The sequence below is a fragment of the Thamnophis sirtalis genome, unplaced genomic scaffold (assembly GCF_051295495.1).
Source record: "Thamnophis sirtalis isolate CommonGarterSnake01/CBP01778 unplaced genomic scaffold, rThaSir2_p1.2 scaffold_7, whole genome shotgun sequence".
Taxonomy (NCBI): Eukaryota; Metazoa; Chordata; class Lepidosauria; order Squamata; family Natricidae; genus Thamnophis; species Thamnophis sirtalis.
Window position 1 is genome coordinate 52,313,346 of NW_028261387.1, and position 14,971 is coordinate 52,328,316.

The following is a 14,971-nucleotide window of genomic DNA, read 5'->3' on the forward strand; positions in this document are numbered from 1 at the left end:
TTTAAAATATTTGAAAAGTTCAGGCAAAATCTAAGCAATCAAAAACTTAAATCTGAAAAATCAAACATTAATATAGAACATTTGCAGTAAAGCAAAAGAACAGTGCTGACTGGTTCTACACACAATGCCCTTTTGTCATTTTAAGATATTGTTCCTCGGATCCTTGTCCCTCGTAATCAGCTGATAAAAGTTATTCAGAATAATCGGACTCTTCTTGACTGTCCATTCTTTGGATCCCCAATTCCAACATTACGATGGTAAGATTTAATTATTAAGCCACATCTTTTTTAGTATATATCTGTTTCTTTACATTAATTATATTACTGTTAATAAATAAGACAGAAACATTTTTTAAAATTAGCAGATATCCAAGTTACAAATATGGCATTGGAAGTACAAGGTAGCCATTATTAAGAGTAGATATACTTTATCTAGATTTATATATACTTCAAATAAATCAACAGACCAGCTGGAGAAGGTTATGTAGTAATTCCTTTAGTGCATGAGTGTCCAAAGTTTTGATTTGTCTGAGCAACATCAAATGAAGAATTATTGTCTTGGGCCATATATAAAATATATAATATAGTTAATGTACATTAATCATATAATAATGTTAAAAGTTTATGATCATATGAGGCTACATCCAGGGCCTCATGCTGGCTGTGGACCATGGGTTGGTTCTCCTCCCCCCCCCACTTTGATGGTTCATATATTGAATATTTAAAATATTTCTTTCTTTTTTCATGAGGTTTAAGAACGGCCAGGGAAGTACATTGCATGGTGGCAATTATAAAGCACATGAGAATGGAACTTTAGAAATCATTAGAGCTCGGAAAGAAGACCAGGGAACTTACACCTGTGTGGCTACCAATCTTTTGGGCAAAGCACAGAACCAGGTTCGTTTGGAAATAAAAGGTAAGGTGGCTTCTGCTTCAGCAAACTACAGGTATTTTCCAAATAGTGGGGAGAGATGTGGTTTCCATCCATAGCATATATCCTATTCATAAAGAAGGTATGATGTTTCAGTGATGTTTAATTTGGCAAATGGAAAGAATAGGAATAATGCACATTAAATTACAATTAAATGGACTTCGTAAGTTCTGTAAACCTTTGCTACATGTTCAACGTTAGACCAAAGACCCTCAAACTTGCAAAAGATGATCTAATATCCTCCAAGCTAATACAATTTCCATTCTATTTATCTAAACATTGTGAAGGGTTTCTTGAGCTTGACAACAGAGATAGAAATGCCCGAAGCTTCAACTCGAAGAGGAACCTGTCTTTCAGTCTTGTTTCATTATCCAATTCATGGATGCCCATGAGAATAAAAGGAATTCAGAAAAGGAAGCAGGAAAATATAAAGAAAGATGAGAGAATGTTTTAAACACTGAGTAAATGGAAACAAACCAAAAGAAGGAACTGAATAGGTGCCTTATTTGCACTGCACCTTCCTTAGAACATTTTTCTGAGCAGATGCTGTGAACTGCAGAGCAGGATTATGCAACAACAACAAAGAATTCTTGCTGATTTATCTGAAAGATTGGTTACATATTGGTTGTGTCCTTGTCATACCAATATGGGGCGAAACCTATTGCCATCTGTGGGGCTGAATCTCTTGAGCTGAATTACACCTCCAAGGTACTAGGGTGTGCATTAAAATGTGTCTGGTGAATACAAGAAGGTTTGCAGGGCTGAAGAGTGGATAAATATAAAAAAAAATAAATGATAGAAATGGAGGTGTTTCCAGATATATCATCATTTATTTCTTGATGAGTAAAGCAATAGTAGACAATGTGTTATTGTTACATTCTTTATTAGATTCTATTTCCCAGTACTTAAACTAGCCTCCCCTAACTCCATTCCTTTCAAACATCTTGAAGAGACTAATATGAGGACTTCAAATAAATTAAATACTTCACTAATAATCCTAGGCTACTACCTAACCTTTTGCAGATCCCACAAGGATTATAGAGGGACCCAAAGATGCTATACCAAAGAAAGGTTCCACAATTCACTTAGTGTGCCAGACAAGACATGATGCCACATTACGGCTTACAGTTACCTGGCTTAAAGATGATATTCCCATCTACTATGGAAACAGGTCAGTTTCATCTTTCTTTTATTAGATGATATATTTATCAAAATTTTAGCCTATTCTGCTTCTCTAGCACACAAGTAATTATTATAGAATTCTCCCATTTTGATTGTGAGAATTATATCTATTGCTATTTGGAAGAGGAGTAAATTGATGATTGAAAAAAAATGTAATAGCAAAAGCCAGGTTTTATATACAGAAATAGAAGGAGCAATAAATAACTGAAAAAAATGTTTGATATCTTTTGTTAAAAATTACCTTCTAAAATTAATGATATTTTCACCAGAAGTTACTGATTTTTTACTTGCTCATTTAAAAACACCACTTCTGAAAAACAATATTTATGTATATATGTAATTCTTTTTTAATACTACATTTTTCATGCCTTCAATTTTATCTTAATCTTTAAAATGGAGAATGTATATATTTCTCTCCAAAACAGTACAATATCTTTTCTAGACTGAGCTTATTGGTTTGTAACTTTAAAACTAAATCATTTTTTTAAATGTTATCTACTTGGTAAAAAATTAAGTAACACTTTCACTTTTAAATTCTCAGAAGTTCAGTTTCCTTGTTTAAAATTAGTGAGCATTTATTTATCAGGCTGTTTTGAGATCATTAAAATATCAGAAAACATACCAACATAATGAATTAAGTGTTGAAGAATGATCTATTCTATTAGATATATCTCTGTTTAGTATTCCAGGCATAGCAGCATTTGGAAATTAATCAAAAAAGTAGTTTGTAAACTAATGTGTACAAAACACCAACATAAACTAAATGAAACCCTTTGTATGGCTGTGTGCATGCACATTCACTCATATATGTGCCTGTGAGTTAAACATGCATATATATGTATGTATGTACGTACGTATGTACGTACGTACGTACATACATACATATACATATACATACACCTACACCTACACACATACACATAAACACACACACAAACACACACATATAAATCATAATTTTAAACCTTTTCTCAGAGGCTGATAATATGTCTCCCAAAGATGATTTTTACAATGTTATTCCATTAGTGACTCTGGAGTTGCATCCTGCAATTCTAGAATCACTGATGTCTTTCAAAACAGACCTCAATTACACTGTAAAATTTCAGAGATGAGGTTTCCAAAATAAAGTGTGATTTTCCATCATTTGGGCTAAAAATGCACAAAAACCGTTGGCTTTAAAATAGTTATAAAAGTAAAGAAAAATCTATCTGCTCACTTCCCCAAATGGGAAAAACATAGACAATCTAATTCTCAGTTGGAGATACAGTATGTTTCACCTCATATATGCCATTGTTTAGCCCTCTGCAATCAAATAGGAATACAGTTACAGCCAACTGTTAAAACCTTCTCAACAAATAGTTAATAGGTATCCAGTGAAATCAAAACTAGAAATGTTCAAGGATTTTGTTCAAACCATATTTTTAAATAAGTAAATTTGAAATGCATACCCTTGACCTATAAGAAAATAAAATAATTTAAAGTCAATTATTTTGGTTTTTCTAATTTTATAATACTTTTCTTGGTTCAAGAAACCAATTTGTAGTATGTTATAGGATATTATTTAATTTCTACCTCGCTTTTACAAAAGTATACAGTAATAGGCATATCAGTAGCTGTCATTCATGCTTTTCTAAGAGATGTGTGCTCCCATAGTGTTTTTACTTGTAATGCTTCTGCACTGAAAGGATGAAGAAAGAAGAAGATGGTTTGACTATACATGGAGTATCAGAAAAAGATCAAGGATATTATACCTGTGTGGCTAGCACTGAACTAGATAAGGATACTGCCAGAGCCCATGTCACTGTACTTGGTAAATCTTTTCAAATTTCTTGAATTTGAGGAGTATTTTAAGTATTGTAGACAATTTATTTAGGAAAATGTTATGACTTGTTTCTCTGGATTATAGAAGATGGAATATACAGAAGAAGAAGAAAAGAACAGGCTTAATTCTTTAAAAATGGAATATTCTATTTTTAAAGTGGAGATTCTAAAAAGAGTGCAGAGAAAGGCAACAAAGATGATTAGGGGACTGGGTTGTATTGTATTGTATTGTATTGTAATCAAGGAGAGAAGCAACTTAGAACTGAGGAGAAATCTCCTGACAGTGAGAACAATTAATCAGTGGAACAGAAGTTGCCTCCAGAAGTTGTGAATGCTCCAACACTGGAAGTCTTTAAGAAGATGTTGGATAGCCCTTTGTCTGAAATGGTGTAGGGTTTCCTGCCTAGGCTTGGACTAGAAGACCTCCAAGGTCCCTTCCAACTCTTCTATTGTATTGTATTAACCATGTTCAACTGGCTCACTTATTTTCATTATTTACTGCTTTAAGATAATCCTGCTTATACAGTAATTATGAGTACTAATAGTGAAAAATGAAAACATGTCTCTCAAAGCTGATCAAGCACAGTAGTTATATTTCAGTCCTTTCTATAAAGAAGTGAAGAGATGCAAAAATAATGTAAATGTGTTTAGGAGTCTCTTCAAAGTACTAGTTTGATTTAAAACTTGATTTAAAATATGGGTTAGTCATCCTTTCGTCTTTGTATCAGTTTTTTTTTGTACAACTCTTTATCTTTATACAAGGGTTTGGAGATGTGCATGCACATTTATTTGACACATACCCTTTTACCTAAATGGACTGATACCAAAAGAATACATATACTTCATCTCTCTCCCTTCCTCATCCTTTCATCAATTCAGCACATATTGCTGAGTTCTCACTCTCATTATTAGAAGGATGTGAGCTATGTTGTTCCCACCAGCCAGATGATGAGACGATCTGTTACTGGTTAGAGGCCAGGTTGCTTGGTTTTGGGCCACAGGAAACCTGCAATCTGTTTTCTGTCAACCAAATGAATGAACTTTGATTGCAGCTTCTTCACCCATGGTTTAAAAGCTATGCTATAACCCTTCAATTATGTATATTTAACTATTGACTCTAACTCTCTAAACAGCTAATATCTTACTTTGCAGCTCCTTCTTCTGTTAACCGTATGACCCCACCCCCAGGTAATCAGTACTAATCCATAAATCTCTTTGTATTTTTTCTTTCATTGTTGCTTAATCATCACAATAACTTTAATTAAAGTTCTGCTGGAAGTATAACTTGGGTTGGACAACTCCTCCCTCAGCAGTAGTCATACCTGCCAAGTGGGAAGACATCTTGAATTATGTTGTATAGCTTGTTGCATAGAGTGTAAAAGTAAAAGAATCTAGTACTAAGAGTCATAAAAACTACAGCTTAGTTTAGGCTACTAGGATGAATGCGCAATTCTGATATTGACAATGATTTTCCTCTCTTCCCTGTATGAATGTTTGCATTTACTTTAAGTTTCCTTGTTGACAGAATGGAGATAACAAATATTTATCATCCTTTTCAATCCATAGATTTTGCTGGATCTCCAAAGCTTTCTTTCCCAAACCTGGAACTGTAATGCCAAATGCAGGTGTGGGAGGGGGGGATATTTCTCATAATTGTTGCAACATGAAGAAGTTGCCTACTTCCCATGCTAGAGCTAGATTCAGAAAGGGTTTTAGTGGCATTTTTAGAATCTGCAAAACATTTTCAAATTCAGACTATTTTGCAGTTGGAACATGCCACACTTTGAAAATGTTTCAAATTTTGAGCCACTCTGACTCAGATTCAAAACATCAAGTGTTTCAAATTCAAAAACAATTCCAAAATGCTTAAACCATGAAAAAACAGGAAGTTTTAAATTTGAAACAGTTTTAATTCAAAATGTTTTCTACATCCCTATACAGTTGATAAAGAGAAATGCAACACATCCATATGGGCAGACCCAGGGTGAAATTCATTAGGTTCTGACAGGTTCTGGAGAACCAGTAGCCGAAATTTTGAGTAGTTCGGAGAACCAGCAAATATCACCTCTGTCTTGCCCCAGAGTGGGTTGGGAATGGAGATTTTGCAATATCCTTTCCCTAGGAGCTGGGTGGGAATGGAGATTTTGCAGTATCCTTCCCCTGCCACACCCACCAAGCCATGCCCACAGAACCGGTAGTAAAAAAAAATGCATTTCACCACTGGGCAGTCCACAAATGATGCTGGAATAGTATTGTGTTTTTTATAATTTTCTTCTGTACTTCCATGAATCAGGGTAACTATCCCTAAATATTCTTACCTATTACCTCTCTAAAATCTAAAACTTTATCTAAATAATTGGTTGTAAAATCCTTACCCTGATGGTAGAGAGCCTTCAGCCTCATTTATCCATGCCACAGAATGATATAAAATTTGAAACAAAGAATAAATTGTGGTACTTCAAGGTTGCCAGGTGGATGCCATTTTGCACTATTTCTCTATAAAATTCTCCCTGCAAAAAAAAAAAGTAGCATATCCTGGAGAATTGTCTATTCGGACTACTTTTTTGTGTGAGAGAGAATTCTATACTTTCATAATTCAGTATCAGTCTGAAGTAGTACCACTTGTTTTAATATCCAGTTCCCATCTTTTTCTGTGACAAGTTTAGACTTGACCTTATAGCCATGTACAACATAGAGACATAAACCTTAATGGAAAGCCTGAAAGGACTGAGACCTTCATTACTCATTAGAGAAACCTATATTTTGCATATTATTTTGCTGGTAGCACGTCCAGAACGTCCCCGCGACCTTGAACTAACAGACCTTGCTGAAAGGAGTGTGCGGTTAACTTGGATTCCTGGTGATGACAACAACAGCCCAATCACGGGTGAGTGAAACGATACCATTCATGCTTTGTTCATTGTTTGTGTTTCAAGATAAGCCTACTTACCAGTAATTACATCGCAAATTAGGGGATCCCACATTTCTGTCTTCTAGATTATATTGTGGAATTTGAGGAGGATAAATTCCAACCTGGAACTTGGCATAACCATTCCCGCTACCCAGGAAATGTGAACTCCGCCTTCTTGCGCCTTGCACCATATGTCAACTATCAATTCCGAGTAATAGCTGTGAATGATGTAGGAAGCAGTTATCCCAGTCTGCCTTCTGAACGATACCATACAAATGGGGCACGTAAGTGCTAAACTGGCTTGAATTCATGCATACCCTTAAAATGAAAAGAAAGCTTGAAAAAAGTCTGCAATGACAATGCCTACACAAATGTGGACAGATGTCGCAAGTGGCAAATACTCCTGGGAAACAGGCGTACTTACAAATATATTATACTATTCCATTCTTGCATGTACATGGAAGACTTTTTTGTTCTATAACTGAAAACTAATGTATGAAATTGTTCTGACAGATTCAGCAGTCTACCAGGTATCTTCATGCTGATCAGTTTTCAGATTATAATATCATCGAGTTCACCCTTGGAATTTGAGGTTTAGCCTTTCAAATAATAAAATATTCCAAATCTCAAATAATACAGATAGATTTTACTTGTCAAACTGACCCCATTTTGTACTGTACTCCATTATTAAATAACCTGGAGATAATGGCTATCAGCACTTTATTAGCAGAAATGGTTGCCCAACTTATTCTTTTATTGAAATCAACTTATATGTCTAATTGACTGGCTTCTGGATTTTATGTGTAATTAAAAATATGTGGGTCTCGTTAATGTATCAGCATTGTATTCCAGATTTTCTGTCTATAAACAATGGGGAATTGCTTAAAAAGATAGAAACAGATATTATTGCTCAGTATTTATCTTTATTTCAGGCCCTGAATTTAACCCTTCAGGAGTTAAAGGATCAGGAACAGCAAAAAATAATATGGTTATATCATGGATGGTGAGTTATCCTGAGAAAAGTTACTTGTTTATAACATGTACATTTATACCATAAGTTATCCTCAGTCCAAGGTTTTTCTACAAAGTGTGGTATTAGAATATGTTACAAAGAATAATGGCTTAAATGAGCATCAAAATATATTGTTCTAGGCTTTATATGCTTTACAACATAGACTTACTCCTGGAGATGAAAATAGTCACAACTGGAAAAGATTCTGAAATAGCTGGAGATTTTTTCCTTCTTCTTCTAGCTCCATAGCTCTGTTGTAAATTCTGACTATTGATCATTAATGTGGCTATTGAATTCTTCATTTGCTTCTGCTATTTGTTGTCTTTTCACAATGACTCTAAATAATGTCCAACAGATTTATAATCTTAAAACTAATAGTGTGGTATTGAATATTAAAGCACTATAAAAGATTCATAGGACTACTAAAACATCAAAGGGAAAATAAAAGACAAGCCTTAATTTGTATCTAAAATAAACCATTTTTCTTTGTATATACTCTTTTTAATGCAATTTTAATACTTTATTTTATATGTAACTTTTTATATGTGAAGCCTTTTAACCCAATATTTGAGCCAACATATATTTTGAGACAAACATTTGCAGGTTATGTCAATTGTGTTCCTGCTTGTGATCCAGTGAATTCCAATTTGGCAAATCAGCCAAATTTCTTTTGCATCTCCAACTGTCATAGATAACACCTTGAAAGAGATACAGTATATAGGTTTAACCCCTGATATTCTAAGTCATAATTGTCTTCTTTCTTTCTTTCTCTAGCCATTAAATGCAACTCAAGTGTATGGCCCCAATCTTAAATACATTGTGAAGTGGAGAAGAAGGGACACACGGGAGAGTTGGAACAACCGAACTGTAAAGGGTGATGTCAGTCAGTATACCGTCGCACCAACACCTATCTATACACCATACGAGATCAAAGTACAAGCTTTAAATGATTATGGGATTGCCACGGAGCCAGACATCGTAATTGGCTACTCAGGGGAAGATTGTGAGTATTCCCATAGTCAGAGAAAGTTGGAAATAGAGAAGGCAGATTGCATTTACTTCTTACTTGTTGGTGATAACCTGCAACCTTTTAATACTATATATGTCATGACCAGCATTTTGCCAAAAGGGGTATTCGAGTGCAATAGGCATTATTTTACTCAGAATGAAATGAAAATGTTCAAAATATCTTGAACGCCTTGTCTTTTCACAAACCACTGGCATCAATCCCCCTACATTCACTGTTCTTGGAAATTCTTTTTTTCTGATACATCAGACTTTTACAAACATTAAGAACTTTTCTTTGCATTTAAATATACTCAGTACAACTGAAATATGCCTACAATAAATAATTCAAGAGATAAGCTAGCCCAACATTGTGTGGTTTAATAGTATTCAGGTTATGGAAATGAAACTGAAACTCAAATATTAATTGAAGTACTTTTGGTTTTGTATCCAATTTTGGCATCTGCCAATAAAAGAAGTACTTCATTTTCTATTTTCCAAAATTGTTCTGGCAATTCGGTGAATCCTTCAGAGAAATCACAGGAGTTTTGGACAAAGAAGAGAAAAAGAAAATCTCAATATATAAGCAGAAGTCTATTTGCATAACATGGCATATAACATGTAATTTGGACAACTAAGGTAAGTTGGCAGGAAAATAATAGTAAAATAGGTAAAAATAAGAGAGGTAAAAATAAATGAACTGATTTAGTATAATTTAGTATATAAAGTAGAAGAAATAAGATGCTGTAGTATCTAAAGTGTTGGATTTATATAGTAAGGATTTGGACAGTACTAATTCAACTATGTATCTTGTCTTGGATAATTTATGTTTTCACCTAAATGTCTTGGAAGAATACTGTATATTATCTTTAATAGGTCCTAAACAGTGGCTCTGTAATATTTAAAAATGGTCATAAACTTTCTGAAATGTAAATGAAAGTGTCAGTTTACAGACATTCTGGATAATTTCTCTTAACTCTTCCTTCTAAAAATGATCAGAACAGTTAACTAAACAATAATTGGGCAGTTGCATTCAAAGTTAGCCTTATTTAGAGTATGATCTAGTAATCCAGTTATGAAATTATCAAGGAATTACTATTGGGGCTACAATAGGTCTCTTCAGATATTGATGTAATTCCACACCAGCTAAAGCTGTGGGAATCCCTCTTACCCACAAAGGCCACCCAAACTTTATTCACTATGCAGCATTTTTGGAGGAAGCATGGCTCATCAAGGTCAGGCTCCTTATTTTAGGCCTAAAACCACCCGTCCATAATCTCTCTTTTTTTAAAAACTAAGCCTCAGCTTCTTGAACATATGTAGATCTAGATAGTTAAAGGTTCTCCACAATCAGCATTTACCTAAGGGAGGACTGTTTGAAACTGAAGGTTCATTGTCCAAAATGTTATACTCTATGTCCATGATGGCGAAACTATGGCATGCATGCCAGAGGTGGCACACAGAACGCTCTCTTTGGGCACACATGCCATTGCCCAGCTCAGCCAGCTGGTAGGCAGGTTTCTGAGCTGTGCATGCACACTGGCCAGCTGGTCATTGGATTTCCGAGGTGCACATGTGTGCCAGCCAGCTAGTCGCCGGGTTTCCGGTGCTCTGGTGCACACGTGCATGCATGCACATATGTGCACCTTCCAGTTTGCCTAAAAGGTTTGGCATCACTGCTGTATGTCATAATTAGATGTAGATTAAAGAGGATTAATTTTGGAATAAAATCAGTTGGTCATTGAGTATCTATTGCAATAAGAGTCTTAAATACTTTGATATACTAAGATATTTGCTGAGTTTATGGTAGACCAACCAGTCTGAGTTTATGAGATCAGTTTTAATTACTGTAGCCTGTGAACGAGAAGCTTGTAGGGGCCAACTGTCTTGACTCTAGCCCATCATGACTATTGCAAGTGGCAGAATCTCTCAGTGGGTCCAGTGAATGCTCCATGGCTCTTTCTAATACACATTCAGAAAGAAAAAAATACAAGGAAGATGAGGAAGTTGGTGGAATAATTGTAGCTGTAAAGCTCCATTTCAATGTTTCATAGAACCCATTATCACCACCCGTTATCAAATGTGGGACAATATGAATAAGCACTGTTATTTCAGGACCATAGACAGCACAGTCATAAAAGCAAAGTTTCTTTTAAAGTTTTATCCGTTTGCATGATTACAATGAAGTTTCCTTTGCCATAATAGATCTTCCCTTCCTCCTTCCTTCCTTCCTTCCTTCCTTCCTTCCTTCCTTCCTTCCTTCCTTTCCATAATCAATTTCAAATATATATGTTGTATCTTTACAATTAATATAATGATTTGTGATTGCGATACAAAATTCAGGTATATGAACAAATCAATTTAATGTTTATTCATAAAAAATGGGATTATGAGTTAGTCTGTTGGTAAAATTACAAGATTGCCTTCATAAATAAGAGAAAACAAGGGGGAAAATATCCAGTGAGAAAACTACTCTTGAAGACTCTTTCCTTTGGATGCAAGATATCACACACTTTTCATTAAAAGCATTTAGCAACTGATCATTTCGGTGGAATAAATAGCAGTGTTATTTCTTGTTTTACCAACTTAGTAACATGTATAGAGCATTGCATAGGAAAGAATGTAATATAGTGCTCAGGTTGCTCTTGTAGGCTTGAGTGCGTAATGAAAATCTCATAGCAGATTGCAAAATGAAGTACTGAAAACAGACAAAATTTAAAATATGGTGATAATTCTACCTTATAATTGAAACTTTATAGATGTGCATTTAGGCTATCATATTGAAAGTGTGTGTGTGTGTGTGTGTGTGTGTGTGTGTGTGTGTGTGTGTGTGTGTGTGTGTGTGTAAACCAGGCTCTTTTTAAAGTTCCCATCCCATGTCTTTCTTCCCTTACAAATTGGTGTTGTTCTGTTCATCTTTATAAGGATTTTGGATTGTCGAGTGTGTTCATGTGATGCCATAAAGGGGTTTTAAAGTTTGGAGTTTCTGCTAGTAACATTAATTTTGTGAACCTGATATAAGTACTATAATAATGTGATGTCAATAGAGAATTTTTAAAAAATGATGGTAGGATTAGTCCCGCCACCATACAAAAACTGTGTGAATGTGAAATTACTTTCTATGTCCATGAGATGGCAGCATTGTATGTTTGACAAGATAATACAAATACTAAGACTGTGAGATGGAACAACCTTCTGCAGCTTTAAAAAAAATAGTTTTCTTTCGTATTTAATTTTCTTTCAAGTATTGTTGGGTTGTTAATTTCTGCTTTGCTTTATTCCTTACACTTAGATCCTAAGGCTGCCCCTACTGATATTAGGCTCAAAGTTGTAAACAGTACAGCAATCAGCCTTCAATGGAGTAAAGTGTACCCAGAAACCATCCAGGGACAGCTCAAGGAATATAGAGTGAGCACAACCAAATCCCAATAATGTTGATATTATTAATACGGCTAACCCTTGTCACTAATGATAACTGATGAGATTATCTGTTGCACATAGTAAAATGGAGATGACACAAATGAACTAAAAGCTGCTGAAAGACATGGAGACCATTTGTAAGAGGATAGTATTTACAGCAAAGAAAACATATATCAAATTCAGATCCAAAAGGTTTTTTCTTCTTCTTTTAGTTCCAGAGAAATATCATTACTCAATAATAGTGCAGCTTTTACTACCTTCTACCTTCCACCAAGTATCTTCTAGATAGTCCAGGAGTATAATTCAATCAATCAATCAATCAATCAATCAGAAAGGAGATGGAAGGGACTTTGGAGGTCTTCTAGCCCAACCTACTGATCAAGGAGGAGACCATATACCATTTCAGATGAGTGACTGTCCAGTCTCTTCTTAAAATCTTCTTAGAATTCACAATTATTTTGGCTAAGAAATCCAGAAATTTTAGCCCCAAACATTGAAGAACAGTACATATGCACTAATTATACTTAAGGCAGGGATGTGCTTCAAAAATTTCAGCAATGGGTTCTCTGCCCAGTTGCTGGGTGGGCGTGGCCATGGTGGACATGGCCTAGTCAGCCTCCTGCACCATGGTGTGTGGGGGGAGGCATTTTTGCCTTCCCCAGGCTCTGGAGGCTTTCCTGGAGCCTCTTGGAGGGCAAAAATTGCTTCGCCCAGGCTCCGGAGGCCGGAAACAGGCCTGTTTTCAGCCTTCCAGAACTTCCAGGAGGCCCGTTTTCCCCCCTCCCTGAGCCTCCGCATGGGCCCTGTATTTAACTCATATCCAAAATGGGCCACATGGAGACTCCTGGGAGAGACGGGGAGGGGTGGTGAGGGGTGGGTGGTGCCAGCCAGGGAGGGGATTTGGAGGTTCTCCAAACCAGCCATAACATTAGCTACGGGTTCTCCTGAACCTGGGCAAACCCGTAGCAGCCCACCCCTGACTTAAGGCAGATGTAAGTTTTGATTTCAAATATGGTATATTAGAACAATATTCTTGGGCAGTGCTGAATGTTGCAGGGGGGAGGCAGGTTTCAAGACTTGACAGTCAAATTAATTTTAATCTTTGTCAGGAAGAAAGCTGGGGTGATTTAGCAGCACTCATATTTTAATGAATTTTTGCAGTCTTTCCTCATTCAACAAGATACATTTTAATTCAGCTTTGGACTTATAGGGTTGGAGGTTTTTTTGCTTCAAAGCTTCCTAGTCTCATTTTTCCAAAGTTTAGTATCATTTTTCTTTATAAAATGTTACATTTTTAAAATCTTATTTTCATGCATAATACTATTGTAGTATTTCAAAATGTTTTTTCTGCCATCCGAAGGCAAAACTATGCATTCAAAAAATAAAGAATTAATGAAACATTGTATGAAACATCATAATTTAGTCAAACATATCCATACTCCACGCTATATCATCTATGTATCAGTAGTTTAAACCACCTGATCATTGATTGGTTTGGAACAAAAGGGCAGTTCAGAGTAGCTGCTATGCTGTACACCTCTTCAGCTGATAATACAGAACTGACCTCTTTCTTCATTCTGAACTTTCTGAATTTGACTTCTTATTGTGAAAATAAAAGCAGCTTCCCAGATAGTTTCCCAACTTTTGTGTCATCCCTCATGTGCATTTGGCATGTTTTATTAATCAACATGAACATTCTATTTTGGCCTAATCAGAAATAATAAATGTGCTAATTGAATAATGACCTCCCAAAACAATAGCAAATGGATTTTATCCTGATGATTGTGTTTAAAAACTTTTTAAAAATCAGCTTTTGTCAAATTAACAAAAAAAACCAGACAAATAAAAAAAATCAATGCTAAAACCCTGTTGGAACTGTAGGAATGGCATAGTCTTCTTGCCCTAGCTTTCTCTTACCGTGGTTTCTCAGATGGATTGGGAGTTTAGCTTCCAGAATTCCCAGACATCAAAGCCAGTTGCTTAAAACATGAGGTGAGAGAAATCTACTCTAATACATTTTCCAATCTGAACACTTTATTTCACAGGATATTCTTTTTGCATCATTTTCTTCCCATACCATTTATATCTCAAAATTAATGGACTCTTGCTGGCCACAAGTGAACTTGGACAGACAACATTTTGTGCCAAACTATGAAGCCATCAGTGAAAGGAAGGAAGAATGAACATTGTGAAGGCTGAAATCCTGATCTAGTTTTAGGGGCAGGGAAAAGAGGTTGTTGTTAACCTTGTAGTGTGGCTTTATGTTGTCAGTCTCCTCCTTCCTTGTGGACTTTTGCGCTTGAGCTAATTCTTGTGTGAAAGCTGAAAATGTGCAGGTATATTTTTAATAATGCCAAAAACAAGAGAAGCTTTATTTGCCTTACCTGTTTCTTGAAGGCTTATTACTGGAGAGAAAGTAGTTTGCTGAAGAATCTATGGGTCTCTAAGAAAAAGCAGTCATTGGGTTTTATTGGAGACCGGAATCGGGGCATAGTGTCCCGGCTGTTTCCTTACAGCAACTACAAATTGGAAATGGTTGTAGTCAACGGGAGAGGAGACGGGCCTCGGAGTGAAATTCTGGAATTCACAACACCTGAAGGAGGTAGGTTCCTCCCTAATATTTACACAGCTTTGGAAAATCTATCATTTCCGTGTGTGAAACATGAAGATAAGGAGGAATTTCTGTTAGC

At 35.6% G+C, this 14,971-nt stretch overlaps 1 protein-coding gene across 17 annotated transcripts in view; it reads left to right on the forward strand.

Moving 5' to 3' along the window:
- NFASC (neurofascin) overlaps positions 1-14,971 on the forward strand; it is a 170,119-nt gene that overhangs the window by 104,640 nt on the left and 50,508 nt on the right. For 11 of the 17 annotated variants that reach the window (XM_087720033.1, XM_087720035.1, XM_087720031.1 and 8 more), the window contains 11 exons: positions 146-257; positions 749-915; positions 1,954-2,101; positions 3,798-3,922; positions 5,086-5,121; positions 6,719-6,820; positions 6,931-7,128; positions 7,777-7,847; positions 8,631-8,859; positions 12,154-12,269; positions 14,679-14,883. In XM_087720033.1, the coding sequence (XP_087576159.1) occupies positions 146-257; positions 749-915; positions 1,954-2,101; positions 3,798-3,922; positions 5,086-5,121; positions 6,719-6,820; positions 6,931-7,128; positions 7,777-7,847; positions 8,631-8,859; positions 12,154-12,269; positions 14,679-14,883 (1,509 nt within the window). The remainder of the gene's footprint in view (positions 1-145; positions 258-748; positions 916-1,953; positions 2,102-3,797; positions 3,923-5,085; positions 5,122-6,718; positions 6,821-6,930; positions 7,129-7,776; positions 7,848-8,630; positions 8,860-12,153; positions 12,270-14,678; positions 14,884-14,971) is intronic. The other 6 variants (XM_087720038.1, XM_087720045.1, XM_087720044.1 and 3 more) reach the window with 2 other exon arrangements.